At 40.1% G+C, this 19,106-nt stretch overlaps 1 protein-coding gene across 1 annotated transcript in view; it reads left to right on the top strand.

Annotated features, from left to right (window-relative positions):
• Positions 1–2,226: 2,226 nt before the first annotated feature.
• HLH4C (Helix loop helix protein 4C) overlaps positions 2,227–19,106 on the top strand; it is a 48,993-nt gene continuing 32,113 nt past the window's right edge. Inside the window, exon 1 of the mRNA XM_011306436.1 lies at positions 2,227–2,369. Coding sequence (XP_011304738.1) covers positions 2,227–2,369 — 143 coding nt within the window. The remainder of the gene's footprint in view (positions 2,370–19,106) is intronic.

Here is a 19,106-nt window from a genome sequence, read left to right as displayed (position 1 = left end):
AAGAGGAGGGGGGGGGGGGAGTAATATTAGTGTTGAGAAATTGTGGGGGAGAAATTTTGCGGAGGAATTTTCGTAGTAGAATTTTTTTGGAGAAATCTAGCCCTGCTACTTTTCTAGTCTCTCGCTTTAACCCCCACATCTACCGATTATTTTAGGTGGCGCCTACTGCGTTCTTCACATACCCAGTTGGCAACGTTGTGCCTGCTCTTTTTGCACCTGCCTATGTCTCATGTTTACATTTTCTGATAATGGAGGATTGATGTGAACATTTCGATTCTTCTTATTATTGTTGAATATAGTTTCCTATCTCAATCGTCGGATTTTATTAGGTATATTATCATTGAAATCTTCATTGGCTTCTGATCGATGTTCCTGAGATACTTTCACAGTCGAAGCTTTGAAGAAAACTATCGCGCCTTTCAATCAATCTATTAATGCGATTTCATTTTTCACGTCACCCCCTCCCGATCATTGAATGAGACTCATAATTGTTCCTGCGTCAGTAACTATCGATGCAGAGGTGCCACGAAAAGTATGGTCCCTGTAAGCCGCAGCTGATCCCAAGCTTAGGAAACTGATAATTGTACAAGACAGCTTGCTGAATGTATGTTCTCCGACATTTTAAACCGTACCTTCGCTTTTGTTGCATCCAATATAAAAGTGTGAAGTTTCGGTAAGTTTTGGTCCTAGTTTCATATATTTTTTAACCATTGGATAAGATTTACGATCAATGAGAAACGTACGCTCCAAATCGGTTTTTGTGTTCAGAATCTCGAATTTTCATTCACGATTCACAGGATGATTTTCAAAATTTTTCATGTTAATAAGGCGCAACTCAGCCTTTCTACATGTCCCCTCATGCCGTTAATCAGAATTACCGTACAAAACGGCGCTTCAATTTGTAATTCATCTACAATGAACAAAATATATTGTCTTGGCAATTCCATTTGATTCGCCCAATGAAATGCCGGAAATTCCCAGTCGAAGATTCACTTTAAAGTCTTATCAGAAGAATGTTTGATTGTTAAAACCTAGTTTGAGGAAATTCTATTCCATTCTCTTGATGGGAATTACCTTTGTCAGTAGGTGATCAAAGTCGCTAGCCCTGTCAAGGATGTCAAGGAATCTGATCAAATGCTCCTGCATTTGATCAGACATTTAAACTTTGGACATTTTTTACATATTTCTCGAGGTTGACATTCTCTTTGACGGCCATTTGTTTTTTTTAAGCATAGAATACATTGACCACGAAGTACTTGGATATTTTCCCGATGCAGATAACCCAAAAAAGTAGGCCATAAAGACTTTCTCATCAAATCAATTAAAATTATTTCGTATTGTCTACTCCAAGGAGCTGTCATAACATCTGTTGTATTTATCTCTGGGTTTTTGTGACAGAGTTTTCTCTGCGTAATACAGCGCTTACTCAACTATTTCTGCAGGTAAATCAGTGTTATCACTGTTCAGGAACTGTTGCACATAATTCTCAGCTATTGAAAGATAGTTTTGTTAGATCTTACAAGAGATGTGCTATTCAATTATATTTGATTTGTGCTGATTTTGAGGTTAAAGATGGAATATCTCATATCTCCGGCGTTAGAATCACTTCTGTCATCCATGATGCGTTGGTATGCTGCGAACATGCGCGAGATTCCAATCGGGAGTAGGAAAATGGTAACACGAACCGTGGCGAGGCTTTTTTCCAAAATACTACTCAATTTCCTGGGTGGTCTGGGAAAAATCAGTTTGCCCTCCCGGAAACAGCCTGGAAATAGGTGATTTTCTCATCCCAGTCCGGAACAACCATTTTTTTTTGTGTATTCCTTGTAACGAGATTTTCCCAAATTAGGCACGTTAAACATGAATATTGAATTATTATGTCTACGATCTCCGCACTCCCCCGGGATTTCTCGAATCGTCGAAGGGTGTGATCCCGCTTCCGTTCTGTTCGTCATCGGCTTTCGCCTCTCGCAGGTAGTTTTGGTATTTACCGTATTACGAATTTATGAATATAAGGATTTTACTGTTTTCCGGATTTTTGGATTTTGTGTTCTCGCGAAGACGAGCTCCAATCCCACTCCAGTCCAACTTGGATTAAGGGTTAAGGAGCGTTTCAGATGGACGGCCACGTATGTAAGAAGTATGAATTGAAAAGTCCATATTTCTAGAATTAGAAAAATATAATCAGAGAAAATGAATTTACTCTCGGGATAATAATTCCTATAAATGAAGTATCAGTCAGAACCGAAAAATAATGCATATTATCATTTTTCATACAGCATTGGTTCAGGGGGTGGATCTTTAACTCGAGAGGAACGCAGACGACGACGAAGAGCCACCCAGAAGTACAGAACTGCTCATGCTACTCGGTGAGTGCAACGTTTTATTAACATGTAATACAGACTGGAAAATCAAATCTGCCATTCCTCTGGACAAATTATTATTTCTATTTCTAAAAATATAATTCGCATAGGCACTGAAGGAAATGAAGCTGTATATTTGAATCGTGCATAAAATAGTATATTATGCAACACGTGCGTAATATATTTTTTGACTCGTGGGGGGTTTGTCACATGAGCCGAAGGCGAGTTTTACAATCCCACGAGTCGAAAAATATATTACGCACGCGTTTCATACAAAATTTTATGTCATCGCCCCCGGAATCCGCGATTTAACCGAGCGAAGCGAGGTTAGAATCGTGCGATTACGGGCACCGATGGCATAAATAAAATTTATGGGTGACAGCACGATAGAAAAAAATCAATTGAAAAGCAATAGTTCAGAAATAGAAAATAGACATAGACTAGAATTAAATTACACTGAAATCGCGCCAACGGGCTTTGCGAATAGTAGTATTAGTTTTCTTCTACTAATCATATGATGGAGAGTGAACCTCTTAGCGATAGTACTATTCCATCCTAAACATAGATTCTAATCTATTTCGTTGTGCATTCCTTCAACAACTGTTTTTTAGGTATAAAAGAGCAAAGGTTTTGAAAATTAAGCTTAGTCATTTTTTCATACACCAACGAGGTAAAGTTAATTCGAGGAAGAACAATAAAAAATTGTTTTTCTATTCTTTCTTCCATTACAATCTATTTTATTAATATATGTTTCGCATATATACTTGACTATTTATTAATTCATTTGATATGAAATACATATAATTTCTGGGAATTCCATAATTTCGTCTCATTTTAACTACGCAATGTCCTTTAAATTGCGACTGTGTCACATTTCATTAAAAAGCTCGATTTTCAAATGTTGTCTTCATTCCCGCAGCGAAGTTTGGATTAGAAATTGTAATACTTTCTGTCTATACTGCGACGCTAGTGGTTGATTCAATGTGATGTGATGTGGTAGTCCAGTCAATTTAAGACCTCGACCCACCATTAATTCAATGAAAAAATGCTAATCGGTTCATAAAAATGTCCTAAAAAACATGTCAAAATGTATCATCTGGATTCCAACAGACAGTCAGTTAAATAAATTGAGAACTACTATGTTTTATGCGGTGGATGCCAAGAAACTGTACTGCATCAGTTCAGGCCATCCCACTGAAAATACAAAGATACTGGCAGGGACGTCTTTGGGCTAGTCGTCAGAGTGCTGGCCCTATGACCAAAGCGTCCCGGTAGCGCAGGTTCGAGTCCCGATGGTGAAAAATTTTTCATCGTTGGAAAACGAACCCAGTGCCTGTGGAAGTTAGTTATAAGGTAGCTAGATGAAAGCGCGGATAGGGAATTAGGTTGGGGTACCGCGTAGGTACTGGGAAAGGGTTGGTAAAAGACCCACCAGGGTCATACCATCTGGCACCACCCATTTATTTATTTTACAAAGATACTGGCATGTAGTACGCAAATTTCTCTATAATTGTCTACCAAAAACAACATTCTAATGTACATAATTGTTATGAAAAAACAGTACTGAAATTTTTTAACCTCAAGTTGAGATCTTACGTTCCGCCCCTTTTCGGTGCACGCAGCTTCAGCTAAGACACGCTATGTGCAATAGATTTAAATGTACTGCACGCTGTATTTTTATTTTCATAGACCGATTGGCATTTTTTCATTGACAGCCGAATTAATATTGAGTTCCAATGTTTTTACCAGCCAGATTGATTGACCTATAGCTGGCCACGCTTAGATTGCAGCCAAATCGTTCTTCATCACAGGAAATCGTTGCAACGGGTTGTGAATTAGATAGGAAGGGAAACCGGATAATTCTCGATATAATTCTACAAGAAAAATTTACTAAAACAGTACACAGTCCAAACAGGGATTTGAACGCGGGATCTTACGATTTCATATCGGGTGCTCTCTCAACTGTGCCATCTGGCTCATACTGACTTTTTTATAAACATTTACGCTCGAAATAAATTTTGTGTCAGTTGTCTCCTACGTCCTCCGTCGAACCCTACCAGTGTTATGTGAAAAATGTTTTGATTACTGCCTTCTTTCAAAAATTATTCAACTGTACTGTTTTAAATGGAATACCTTATGTAGCGGACACTGGGTCACTAGGCAGGTCGAAATATCGGGTAAAAAGTGAACCCTTCAGATGAGTTGATCGTAACTAGTCACAACAGATAGTGTCCGGAGGAGAAACGATCTTATAAATCCCACTGAGTGGGGCGAATTGCATGGGACTAAGTACTGAAGTACACAAGGGTTATAATATGAGGAATTAGCACACAAACAGAAAGACACCCTTAGGTTTCCCTTACAATAGAATTTAAATTTATTACGCTTCACTTGATATACAGAATAGAAGAAAGTCCAAGATAAAAACCAGAGGTAGATAGGAAGAGAGTGTAGGAGGGAATAGCGTAAATATTGTTGGTGTGGTTTTCTGACTCATGGTTGTTGAAATAAACGGCAACAGGGAAGGGGTGATCTCTTAGTGTTTCCTCTTCGCGGCGGATTCCGGAGAACTCCAAAAGTATGCTAGATCCTCTAGCACTGATGGAGTCAAAAACTGCTCAAACACGTTTCTCTATCGCTGATGATGATGATGATATGACCCCGGAGGTGTTGGTGGCGTTTAATAGACTTGAGTTGTCCCCTCAGGCAGAACTTGGTTGCTCCCTAGCTTTATGTTGCTAGGTGTAGAGAGATTCCGGAGCTGGACACTCGGGGTAGACTCAGTTGTACGCTGAGTAATTCACCAGGTCGATTCTGGCTTGACGAGAGGATTCCCTCAGTTGTACACTCAGGATGAGCTCAGTTGTACGCTGAGCCATTTACCAGGTCGGTGCTAGCTTGCAGAAATATCCGTGACTGAACGCTTGGGATGAACTCAGTTGTACGCTGAGCGAGTTACCAGGTCGGTGCTGGTTTGCAGGAATGCGATCGATCTGACGCAGTGCAGAAAAATCGAGTTGTCCACTCGGTATAGTAGCGATGAGTGTGGGCGATGCTGAAGAGCTGCTTCCCTAGAGGCGGATCTTGAAGGGTCAGCTTTATTATTGAGCAGGGCCCCTCGCCGAAAATCAAGAATTTGTAATGGGACCGGGTGGCTTGCCTCCCTTGAAGTACACTCGTCGATCTGACCTAGCGAAGAAAATCGAGTTGTGCACTCGATGTAGTAGCGACGAGAGTGGGCGATGCTGCAGAGCTGCTTCCCAACATACGGATCCTGAAGGTTCAGCTTTATTAATGAGCAGGGCCCCTCGTTAACAACCAGGAGTCAAAATTTTACTTTGGACTCGTTGGTTGTGATTAAAGATGCGCACTCGATCTGGGCTGGCGAGGATAGTAGAGTTGTACGCTCGGATTACGCCCAGTGGTGACGTCAGAGGGTGGTCCTGTAGAGTTGCTTCACTGAAGACTGGGCCTGGAGAGTTGAACTGGATGACGAGCACGATACCACTTGAAGATTACAAGTCGAAGATTTAAATTAGACTGACTTTATTTGGCGAAAAACCGCCCTTGATATACTGTTTGGGCGTGATTCCCCTATAGCCGTTGGCATTTTGAGATTTCGTGATCGAACGTTTTTTAAGGTATGGTGGGAGGAATCTTCATATGATTAACAATGTCTTTAAAAAGGATGTTTCTGGGAAATGTTCCCTCACCCTGATGCTATCCCCCATTTCCCCAGATGCGGGACAAGTTTTTGAGAAAAAGACGGGACGAGCGCGCATTGGCCTCTCTCTAATTAATGTTCTTCTAATGTCAAAAGTGGCATGTTTACGCATCTTTCTGACGTTCCTGGCCCATAAATTTGACACCTCCTTTGACGATGGAACTATTGTTCATTAGAAACCTCGCGTCTCAAATGGAGTGGACCCTTTGAGGCTGGAGATGTCCCCTTGTTTGGACATCAAGAAATGATCTGGTGAATTGTGCCAATTCCTGGAAACCATCTCATAACTTTCGTTAGGTATAGGGTGCAGGTGACGTCATGGTCCCGGCCAACCCCCTGTAACCAATGGGGGGAGGCACTCGGGGCAGATGTACCCCCTATTGGCGTACCTTTTCTTTTGTCGATATCGGCAAACCCGTGGCTGAGGTGGTCCATCTCTGAATTGCCGACATTTTTATTTCTTTGGGGCAGCTCCCATCTGCAGTTACCAGTGGAGGGTTGTTTAAGTTATTGGCCCCCAAAAATCAATAGAGTAAAAAGGATCTCCTTAGCTGTGCCTTTCAGCAATCGTGTGGCTTTTTTTTAGATGATTCGTCGTTTCCAGGTGTTGTCGCCTTGATGGTCACTCCTTAACGCCTTTCAAGTCATAATGACGGGGACTTGAATACCTGCTAGGTGGTCTCTTTTATTGTGGTCACTTCGCATAATCGGCATTTAGGCCGGTCATAGCGACATTCGTTGCTATTGTATGGGATTTTCCAAAGCCCCATTTTTTGTGGTTACACCAAGTTTTCCGAATATATATAAAATAACTTTTGACCGTAGTAACTGCGGTGTCAGCAACACGTGTAGCCACTTACAAATTCGTTGACGATAGGAGAAAAAAAATGATGGTACTTATCTCGTTATGTGCCGTAGGAGAAATGGCAATGAGTGATGGCGAATTTTCACCTTGTCATCAATTTTTATGAGATTGGCACCAACCAAACACCTTTTCAGGCCCCATTGTAAGTTCCCTTTTAGATCTAGTTAATTTAGGTTTCTTCTATGTCGATCGATTTCTGGTTGGATCTATTATTATTCAGATTTTCTAATTTTTTTAGCGGGCCAATTTCAATCTGAATTACGTGAAAATTAAATTTCTTCCACGATTTACTGGTTTTCGACCAGTTCGCGTGGTTTTGAAGACTTCCATCAGACGGGAAGTCACTTCCAATGGCGAGAATAGCTTGAGAAGAGAGAAACATAGTTGTAATTTTGTTTTTGATTTTTTATATTTGAATTGATTTTACGTCACTGCGCTCCGTCTGAGGACATTGTCGAGTATCTCCAGGAAGCCGTAAGCTGTCATCAGGCTCCCTGTAATTTAACGATGAGTGGGGTTTAGAGGTGGCCGATATCGGAGCAGCTGTCCGGTCATATTAAGATAGGAAGGGACGCAGAGATTTATAACCATGGTTGACTGAAAAATAACAGAAGATTTGTTATTCGCAAGAACATGAGAGGCTTAATTCTGCTATTGCAGCAATGAAGGCGGAAATTAATTTAAAAACCTTAAAGAAGGGCTGTAAATTTATTCTCTTTAATTAAGGACAGTTAATTACTGTTTAAACATCGCGTATAATTTTGGGCGCATGTATATTTAATGAGTATAATAACTGTCGCGCATGACCGATCAATTGGTATTGGTGGATGATGATGTTATCCCCCCAATTACATCATGTCGTAGCGTTACCTACTTGTTGCAAATTTTAACGTGTCTGGACTGAGGAAAAAATGTTCTTTAGCCCTGATTATTTTCTAACCAGAAGGAAATATATTTGGCATTAATAAGTCTTATGGAAGTTTTTAGACAGTGATCGCCAGACTTACTGGTGGGAACAAAATATTCTTGGCAAAAATATATTTTTTTCTCAGTGTGTGCTGGACACTTCACGTCTGGTGGGCATTAGGAGCGGACCTGTGTCAAAGATGTTGACAACGAGACGCCACCTTGTTTCTCAGATCACGCCATCGTTATAGCTCCGCATTTTGTTGTGACTTTGACGAGTCTTGATTTTGGCGGAACCTTCTGAAGTTTTGGCGAGCATGGCGGCCATTCGTCGTTTAAAATTGTGTTTTTTTAAATCATTTATTGATGGGCGGAAATTGATACATTAATTTATTTTGATATTCGGTACATCCGAGTCCAGAAGAACTATTTGTGAATCATTCTCTCGGTAAATCTCTCGCCACTTTTATCAGTGATTTTTGCCTCTCTCTCTCCCTTAAAAATAATTTAGTACGATTAATTCAAAAATTTTCATAATCGTTGTGCGATATTTTTTTTAATTACATTTATTTCTTCGAAACATTTGAATGATACAGTGAATTATTAGTTTCGTGACCTTGAATAATTTTAAATTTAAATTGAAGGTCTTGTGACCTAGAAAGTGTTTGTTTTGACTTTAGGTATTTATTGTGTATTTCTTCTGTTTGGGTTACGTATACTTATCGATTTTTGTGTTACTCGAACTTCAAGTCATTGAATTTATTTGACATTTCCTTTAGATGTTTTAATTTGAAACTTTGACTCTTCCGACCACTAATAATTGAGTTCTGTAACTCGGCTGTTAGAGTATTTTAATTAATTCTGACAATTTTGACTAATGATTTTTTTTTTTCGTCTTTTAAAGTTAATAGACTTTAGGAAAATAATAATTTTTAATTTAATTAAATGATAGTGACTTATAATTTACATTGTGTGATCAGTAAGGCTTAAACGAACTAAAGGGATTTTCTTTATTAATTTTTTTTTATTGTATCTAGACTCACCGGATTATTAAAAATTGTTCTCCCCGACAGTTAATATTTTATTCATTCCTTTATTTATCTATCCCAGTTGCATCCCCTTTCAGCCTTCGATTAACTCAATCTCTCCGTGTCGAGCTGGTGGCACCGTAGAGGTTGAAAGTGGAGAAGGATTTTTGAAACGGTGGTCATTCCGTCAAATCACCTGGCGCCTGACTTGAGGATTTAGGATTTGATTTATTTTGAGGTGTTTTGTGTTTTCTGAAAACCTCCCGAAATCACGTCGCAGGGTACTTGTGTAGGTGTACGAGACTCCCACTCCTCCTTCCTTCTAGAGGTATAAATTTTTGTAAATTTATATTACATTTCAATTTCTCCATTTCAAATACTGAATATGATATAAATGAAATGCTACCAGCTCTCTACTCTACCCACGGTTCGTGATGAGGACGCGGTTGGTATGAGCCCTACCATAAGGTCCAGAATAAATTTTTTCCCATTCGTTTCAGGCAAGAAATACGCTCTGGTATACCTTAACCGAATCAATTCAAGGGGTCCCCCAGAGATATGACCGATCCCTTGAAAAAGTTTTGATGTCCCCAAAAGGTTATGACTGTATCGGCAGAGTGATGGAAATACTACTCTCTTGATCTCGATAAAAGAGGAGCGAATACAGTTGCTATTTGAGTGTTACCGATCGACTTCTTATTACTGCTCACGTAATGATTATAGCGCTTGGTCAATAGTGGCACATCACAACAAGTACTTAATCACTATGTGAATCACTTTCTGCTATTGGACAGAGTTTATGAACTCTCAAAAATATTCTCTCAGACTAGTCAACAAAAAAATGATGTAATGACCCCAGTCATAAATTTTCTTTGATGAATCACATTTCATAATTTTTTCTGTCCTTCCATTTGTCAATTTTATAAATTATTTGATTTATACTATTTCCAATAAGTAATTCAATGATAATAAACTATGAGAACAATGGCAAATATGGCCACGTGCCTGCAATCCATGGATCTAAACAACATAGCTATAATCTGCTAGGCACATCATTGGATTGTCTTACATTCAGGCTGACTTCTCAATGCAGCACTACTGCCCCATATTCTGTACTTTAATATGATTCCTTATCCATTATTTTATATTTGTCATATAGCCACATTATATAGACATTTATAGACACAGCGTGTCTGCAACGATGAATGAGCCGACGAACTGAGCAATGAAATTCAAGAGACGGAACTGGCACAGAGAAGTGCGATCCGGTTTCTACTGAAAACATGTACCAGCGGCTTGTGGTCCGTGTGAACTGTTATGTTATCTCCCTCAGATATAACCCAGAAGTGTTTCACGCCTAGAAAGATAGTTTGAAATTGACAATTGGATGTTTAATACTTTTGTTGTTCAGCGAAACGTTCGTAGCTGATGGAAGCAAGCGGTTGCCAGGAATTACCTACATGCTGCTGTCAGATGGCCCTTACTGCATGATCGGAAATGTCATTGAAGACGCCAAGTGTTCCTCACAGCTTGGAGAGGCCTGCAAATTGATTTCAATTAAAAATTGATAAAGGAGAATGATTATAACCCGATCTAGTGGTTTCCTCACGTTAACGAAAAGTTCGCGAACGTATTTACGACGCTCCTCTTTATTTTGCGATGCAATGAGGATGTAGTCCATATAAGCGAAAGTGAACGGAAGTTCTCTTGTAATTTCTTCGATCAATCATTGGAACGTTTATACAGCATTCGGCACACCGGAATTCGTGAGCATAGATTCGAACAAATCGCAGGTTGTGATGATTATAATTTTCTTGATATCATCTGACGCAGCAGTTACATTTTTTTTAAATATCTTATTGGCATGGATTGCGGAGAATATACTGTCTTGCCATGTATGTATGCGGTGAAGTTCTCCACATAGTGGATTGGATATTTATTGGCAATCGTTTTTGCATTGAGAGAGCGATAACCCTCACATGGTCGCCATTCGTCGTTCTTTTTGGTTGCCAGATGGAGAAGCGAGTCCCAAGGATTTCGGAAAATTCAGTCTGTATAATGGAGAGTCTCTCCGGAGCTGACCGGCGTGTACGGCGCTAAAGAGGGGTGCCCGCTCTAGTTCGGATGTGGTGCTGCCTTGTGTGCACAAATAGCATCAGCTGGTTATCCGGTTTTGCGATGTCCGGAAGTACGTTCAACAAAGAATGTCATTAAGAATCTGACACCATTTCGACCGTTTCCACTGTAGGCGAAAATTGACGCCGATGGGGTAACGCATCTCGCATGACGAATTGTCAGGTGAGGTCTCTAAGTAAGCTCAAATGAGAGTTGATAAGAACATGACTTTATCCATTGATGATTCTGTCATTGACTGTATGAAGCGAATAGGCAGTGGATTTCGATCTAAATCCTCCATCAATGGGATAGGTTTCTTGGGTTTTCTACCCTTGCTGAACAGGCCACAACAACGCGAAAAACAATTCCATGACGTCAATAACTAACCTCACTCAAGTTGTCTTCAAAGCAGTAATTCAAAATCAAAGGCACTCAAGATTGGAGACAGTAGCACCGGCACCCGGTTAAAAACTCTCATGTAAACAGTCGACTGCAGCACCGAAGTTCTGGACCGTCACATCTTGTGTCGCATCCGGAAAGAACTATTTGACTTTCGACACTTTCTCGTCGATATTCAAAACGTTAGTAGAAAAACAAGGCCGGTTCTGGACATGGGGATCTGTGAAGGGGCGGGGGCGGGTGAGGTTGCGGGGAGGGCAATGCAGAAATCTGCTAGGTCCTCAGTCGGTAATGTAGGGGGGGATCTTCTTTATCGGCCCCCGCGGTGGTAATGCTCATGGCTCCATTTTGGGCCAGGGTGGGGGGGGGGGGGGGGGGCTATCCACCATGTGATATCTGACGTTGAATGTCCACCATAAGATATCTCATATCTAATATCCTGTATGTGATGTCTACAATCTAATATCTCATTTTTGATGTCTAATATCTAATATTTCATAGCTGACAATCGTAGTTGCTAAAATTTTCAGAGCTTCTATTGCCGGTGAATTTTTTTTCTTTTATGCCACCTCAATGATCATAATTACAACAAATTAATTGATGATTTTGAAATTTCGTCTTCAAACCATCATGAATAGTAGAAACTAATAATGAGAAACATGAATTTTTTTTCTTATCAAATCTGAGGAATGATTTTAGACTCGATACTTCTCTCTCCCTCATTGAGATTGAAGCGCGAACTGGTCCACCGCTCACGTAGCCGCGTTTGTTTACCGGTGAGCACGTACGCGCCGTATGAACAAAACACTTAGCCGCTTGGATGCGTGGTTTCGAAGTGGAGTGACTGCCTATTCCATGGATCGAAAAAATGATATGATACAACATAAGAAGTATAATAATAATAATTGGAAAAAGGGAATTTTTTTCTACATTGAATGGAAATGTAAGGTTTGTAAAAATGAACATGAGAATAGTTTTGTAAGAAAATCTGAGGAATTTCCTTTTGGACGTCGAGATCGTCAAGAAAATTATTAGAAATATCGTAAGTACACAGAAAAAGACCCAGTCGAGTCCAGAATTGAGATCTAGAGTTATTAGAATTTGAGGATCTAATTGCATTTTTGATGCCTAAAATTATTGAGAATTTATACTGCGTATTTCGGCTTATTTCTCTTTTCAAGATTTCCTTGCATTTAAACGCCAAAATTACTGACTTTTGAGGCTATCGGGGTTTAGAGAATAATTATTGCGAGTTATCGCCAAAATATTGAATTAAAGTTTCGAGAAATAAAAATTAATTAAGTAGAGTTCCTTAATTAATCGCGTCTTAAGCCAAAAATATCGAGCTGGACGGTTAGGTTTAGGATAAAATACTCTTAGGTAAATGTGTAGGATAGGTGTAGGAATAATTGAAAAATTATCACTCAAATTATAGGATTGACAGGGCAGAACAGATTAGGGTCAGGGTTTCGGTGACAGGGCAGGAGGGAATCAGTGCAACCATGAGGATCTCCTGAGTGGTCAGGTTGCTTAGGGTCCGTAAAAATTAAAGTTTAAAGGATTAGTAATAAGTAATTATGGGAGAAAAAAAATTAGGGTTTGGTTATTTGGGTTCGTTCTGATCCCGGGATCCCGTGAGAAACCCACCCTACATACGCGCCCTTAATTAAAAGGAATTTATTGGGGGAGAAGACCCGTCCACCATCTCGAGGAAATTAAATGGTAGTTTGCCTATTTTATATTTCACGCGCTTGGGAATTTGAAAGCGCTAGGGTTTTAGTTGTGAGACGGGGCGCTGACCGCGTTCCCACCCGCCATATTGCGAAAACGCCAGTTTCGTTGTTGACGTCGCGAGATACGTGTGCGTGCAACAAGTTAACGTTTTCTTTTTGAGTTAATTACGAGTTTGGAGGATTTCTTTTTGTGTGGATGAATAGTGCCGAGTGTGAGAACATTTTGAGGCCAGGGAGGAGACAAGTAGTTAAAGTTTTGCTGAGGTACAGCCTGGAGACACGCAGGAAGATTTGGGGTGAGCATTGCCATGCTTCTCATTTATCTTTACGAATTTCGTGTTATCAGTATGCGTTAGAGTCGTCCTCGCGCCTCCTAATTGATAATTAATTAATGCTCAATACGGGAGAGCAGAATTTGTGACGGTAGGGCCATTTTTACGGAAAATATCCGTCGGAGAACATCGCGCCTCGTGTTAGAGATTTTTGTTTTTCGACACGATTCAAATGCGTCGTAGACGCCTTATTCGGGAATTTTCAGTACATTCAGAAACGATTTTGGGAATATTCCGGATAGTTAAAATGACTAATTAAAGGAGTCTTGCTGGGGACACCGAGCCGAGAACATCTCTTGTTCTCTCGTTGCGTGGAACGCCGAGGTGGGAGTCTCTCTCATCTCTCATTCCCCCTTGCGATCATTTTATCGCCTATAATTGCTGCGTTAGCCATTTTTATTAATAATTAGAGACACCTGCGACCGTTACCGATTCGCCCTGCGGCCCACGGGCTAGAAATTCGGGTATTCCGATATTTTCTGCGGTTTTCATGCGTTTAGAGAATTCACTTCGAACCTCGCGCACCGTGCCGACCGATAGCCCACACGTGGCTATGTTTTATGCTCAGTGAGCCTCCACTTGTTGTATGTTTCGAGCAATGCCGTACCTTGAGTACCATGCGCCCTGCGCCTTAGGATTATTTAGAGGGGTTTGGGGAATTATTAGCCTCTTGTATTAAATTATGCGTTTATCGCCATCCCGGTTGGGAATAAAATTATTTTTCAAGTGCGAATATCCGCCTGAGATTATTCTGGTGCCTTTTGGCCAAGTTTGCGACTGTTTGGAGTTTGAATAATTTCATTTTTTGGGTCTCTGCATACGTCATGCCTAATTTGGTATCTATTTCTCTCAACTCTGTATCAATAATTTTTTTTATATCGAATATACTTTGGTTTTGCTCGTGAATTTAGAGACTTTGGAGTATTTATTTTTAGAGTTTTGCCCAATAAACTTGTTTCCACCAGAATCCATCCCTCTCTCCACAACCGATCCCCTGAGCAGCGCGGGTAATTGCCACCTTTTCCTGGGATTTTCTGTCGAGACTGTTTTTGATCGTATTGTTTGGTGTTTTCGCTTCTGTTTCCGAAGTTGGGGTATTCCGGTTTGTTATTTCCGGAAGAACAAAAAATGACTGGCGCCCAACTTATGGTTGTATTTTGACGATTATAGATTCCAGGGGAAAAGGGCGGGTTAACTGTCCGATTTCATCCCCAGTGAAATTGAACATTTTACAGTTTTTAGAATGTGTAAATTTTAGAATGTATGAAATCCTTCAGACACAGGTCGTTGCATAAATATATAAAAATCGTCGGTTTTCACAAGGATTGTGCGAACTCCAACCAGTGAGAGATAAACTTTGGTGAGACAATTGAATTGTTGAATAGCTGCATTAACATGGGTAATGAGCGATGGCACAGGTAGTTGCATGAACCATTGCAACGGTATGATAACATTCTCCAGAAGACGCTTGTATGTTTCTCCATTGTCGTGTGCAGCAGCAGCCTCGAATGATGGGTAATACTCGTCCCACATCTCGAATAGATTATCGTTTGACATTTTTGAAGAATTTTATTTTTTAAACAATCAATAACTTCTGACTATGCAAGAAGAATGATTATGATATCCCATATACATGAAATTCAAGAATCAACTCATGAGATTTCCATAAGATGTTTATATGTCCACCGAAATGTTGATCTTATTGGGAGGAGGAGGAGAAGGGTATAGGTGTCAAAGAAATTATACACTAGCACATCTATACACGATTTTTATTCAATGACAGTGGTATTATAACTTCGAGTATATATTATCAACGGTGATACAGACACAGAGGGCACTTTGCTATTGGTGGGGGGATTGGATTGACTGATGAGGCTGGTATTGAAGACGAATGCGTGCGGCAATAACGTAGCTTGGCGTTGTTTGGATCCCTCTTCATCATCTCCGGCAACTTGTCCCAAGCTGCATCCACGGTGTCCTTGGCAATGGTTTTGATGAAATGATTCGGTAGGAATGCAATTTCCTGAGTGGACAGTACATTCAAATGTTGAGTTTCGCGATATTTCTGCAAGGATTTCTCTAGAGACCCCGCGTTGTACTTGGTGAACCATTTTTTCAGACGTTGCACATGTTCAAGGGGGCAATGGTATTGGGTAGAACTACCATCAAAAAGACTGTGATTGTAGACACATTTGAAAAGACCCTCACCTTCCAGAGGCTCCATATCAGGGCTGCCAAAGTCGTTGAAATCCTCAATTGGTACTTCGTTCTTGAGAATTTGCTGTAGCCAGTTCTTCTTCTTTGTACTTTGGACGTAAATGTGTGAAACATTTTTCAGAATATTATTCACATATTCACTCAATGTCTCGTATATGTCTCCAGGAGTGTTCCAATGTAGTCCGTGGTAGTGACGTGACAGCCACTGATTCACTTCTTTGTACTTGGGAAGCAATTCACCCCATTTATGTGGGGGATCCACCAAAAGTGCTATATGCACGAACTTTCCATCGCCATCAAGTTCTAGCGCGGAAATTGTAAATTCTTTTACAACACAGTCGGTGCCAAAATTTTTGAAACCTTCAATATCAATGACAAGTGTCATATTGTAAAAGTAACTATGAACGTTGCTCAATCCTCTGACAATCAACTACCACTGAATAGCTTGGGTGGATGGTGTGCACATCTGCAGAATGTTGGAGGGAGTGGGGAAGCACCAATTTTCACACATTTTCATAATGTTAGTTCAAAAAATACCTATCCGACTCTATGGCCTCGCGATACCGAGAAAGCAAAACCCGTTGAAAATTTTACGAATTGTTTTTCCGTTGGATTTCTTGGTAAACATGTTTTCAATTGAACTGTCCCGACCCGATCACGTATTCTTAATATTGATAAAATAATGATTACGATGGACGGGTGCTGACATTTTTATAGATTCCAAGTTCTCCAGCTGCACGATGAGAAAAAAATGTGATTGGAGGGGGATCTCTCGCTGGGTAAATGAGATCTTTATAGCTTATAAGGAATCTCCTTCCCAGTACAGAGCTCATTTGATTCTGTGACGTGAGTGTTGAAGTGCTCTGCCTTTGTGATGTCTGTTGATGCTGACCAACCAACGAGCAATCGAATTTCAACTTGTGAAGTGATCACTATTCGTCAATTTCTTCAAAAGTTGAAAACTTCGGAGAGGATGAAGCGAGATTTGCAATGGGATGCAATTGAGTCGATCAGCTCGTCAGATGGAGGGTCGGAGATTGGAAACTTTACTGACAGTGATGATGATGATGCTTGGGATGCTCCTACCCCATTAGATACCAACACCATCGCACCTGATGTCAGTGAAAACGTGGATGATTCGCCGGAGAGTCCAACGGCTGTGGAGAAGGCGATTGCAGACTCTCCAGCAAGCGCGGATATCGAGTCTCCAGAGAGTCTAGCGGCTGTGGAGAAGGGGATTGTAGACTCTCCAGCAAGCTCAGATCCAGAGTCTCCGAAGAGCCCAGCACCTGAGGACTCTGAGGCGATGGAGATGGATCCACCTGACTCTACTATATCAGAGGTAGCACCAGTGATTCCAGCGAATGTTGGGGTTGCACCACCACCTAATTCAGCGGATGACACAGAACCATTTGTTCGAGTGGGGGAACTTGTTTGCCCACCAGCAGATGAGGTGGAACCTGTTCGAATTTTCATACTCGAAGAATGGGAAGGTGTGATGTCGGAAAGGACCTCGAAGAAAAAGCTCCGAGAAATCATCAATCGCCATTACAAAGTTGGTGGAACTTTCGTCACAATGGGAGATGTTCGAGCCAAGCTGGTCTTCTGTCCTCATGGAAATATTTACTTTCGACCAATGGGATTATTTAAACATCCCAAGCGATTGTCAACCAACATTAAAATCTATCCAGATGTAAATTAATAACAAAATTCTACCATCTTATCAATCCAACAACTCAATTATTAATTTCTTTCATTTTTTTGTCTGTTTCAGTGGTAATTTCCGAAGGTAAAATTATTTTGAAAAAGTATCTTCTACCATCTGACAATTAAACAATGAAAAATTTTATTACTTGCGTTCCATTATTTTTTTTAATTTATAAAATTTTAATGTTCAACTAAAAAAAAAATTGGAAAATACTATTGTATCAATCTATGCTTTGAAATCTCTGCAATATTATTTCGTAAAAATATCTATGCATATATATGTATTGAATAAAGAATATTTTTTCCACTTGAAATCTCTGTCAATGCTCCATTCTTAACCATCCACCAGCTGTAAACATTTAGAGTTTACACGCCAGACACCTAGAGTGAGACAGGCAACTTTTGGCGGTCTCGACGCTTGAATGGGAGAGAGATAGTGGAAGAGTGGAGATCATGTGGCGACTGGCCCAACGTTGTCTTGCAGCCTCGCTTCGTCAGTACATCTAACGAAATCGAAGCAACAATTAAGTGTCGTGAAATGTGAACATTTTCAGTGAATTTCATAGTGTCATCAGTGTATTTTAATAATTAATGATTGTTTTTTATGTTTTAGTGAAACTTGAAGTGTACGTTTTTCCGGACCCGGAGATGACGGTTGAGTGGGACGAGGATGACGGGCGGATGGAGGAGTGGCGGTTGGGGGAGTTGAAGGGAGAACATCCCCAGATATTACAAACTCATCGCACGTCTGCAGGTACCCATGGACTTGGTAATCAAGTTCATGGCGTACCTGGGTGATAATTATTACGCCAGCAAGGTAAGATACTAAAAATATTGAAATGTCTTCCTCCTTCTGCTCCTTCAGGAATTAATTTTTATCAATTTTTCTTTTAATAGGAATCGCAGCTTCACCAGGAGATGAGGAAATTCCTCAACTTTTTGTACCTGGTGGGCCGCGAAGTTGAGGCCTTAGAGGTGTTCCCACACGCACAGAGCATCGCGGCAGCCGCCGTGATGATTCTGGACGCGCAGAATCATTACGATAACTGGAGTAAGTAACATTCATTCATCTTGTTTTCATCATCATCATCTTTCTTTATATATTCATATTAATAAAATCTATTCTTTATATTTCAGATGTAGCAATCTGCGGGGCACGACGCTTTTTCCTTTTTTTATTAGATTAAGTTTTCGTAACTAGATTAATTTTTGTGGCTAGATTAAGTTTTTGTGAATAAGTTTCTTTATAACTAGAATAAGTTTCTTGAGAATAAATTTTTATAATTAAAATTAACAATATGCGTTTCTCTGTTATCCTTACCTTTCTAAATAAGCTTTTATTAGGATCCGCATGGACTATCTTTCATTTGAATTTAATCTTTTCAAAAGGTAGATTGACATTCGAGTTGTGAGAACCACTCGAGCGGATATAGGAAAGTATGGCAGACCGATTTTTTGATTGAAAGATATCTATCAAGATTACAAAAATAATAAAAAATTCAGAGCTTACCCCTGCTCTGCAGGAGATTGAGTGAAAAATGCTAAGCTGCCTATCTTTTCATTATTTTTGTAATCTTGGTAGCCACCTTTCAATCAATATCACGCTTTTTTTCATTTTTCTATACCCGTTCGAATGGTTCCCGCAACACAAATTTTGTAGCAAAAGATAATATACAGGGTGTCCCAGAAGTACATGCTAATCCTTTACCAGCATGTA

The sequence above is a fragment of the Fopius arisanus genome, unplaced genomic scaffold (genome assembly GCF_000806365.1).
Source record: "Fopius arisanus strain USDA-PBARC FA_bdor unplaced genomic scaffold, ASM80636v1 scaffold00047, whole genome shotgun sequence".
NCBI classification, from domain to species: domain Eukaryota; kingdom Metazoa; phylum Arthropoda; class Insecta; order Hymenoptera; family Braconidae; genus Fopius; species Fopius arisanus.
This window is presented reverse-complemented; position numbering and strand designations above follow the sequence as displayed.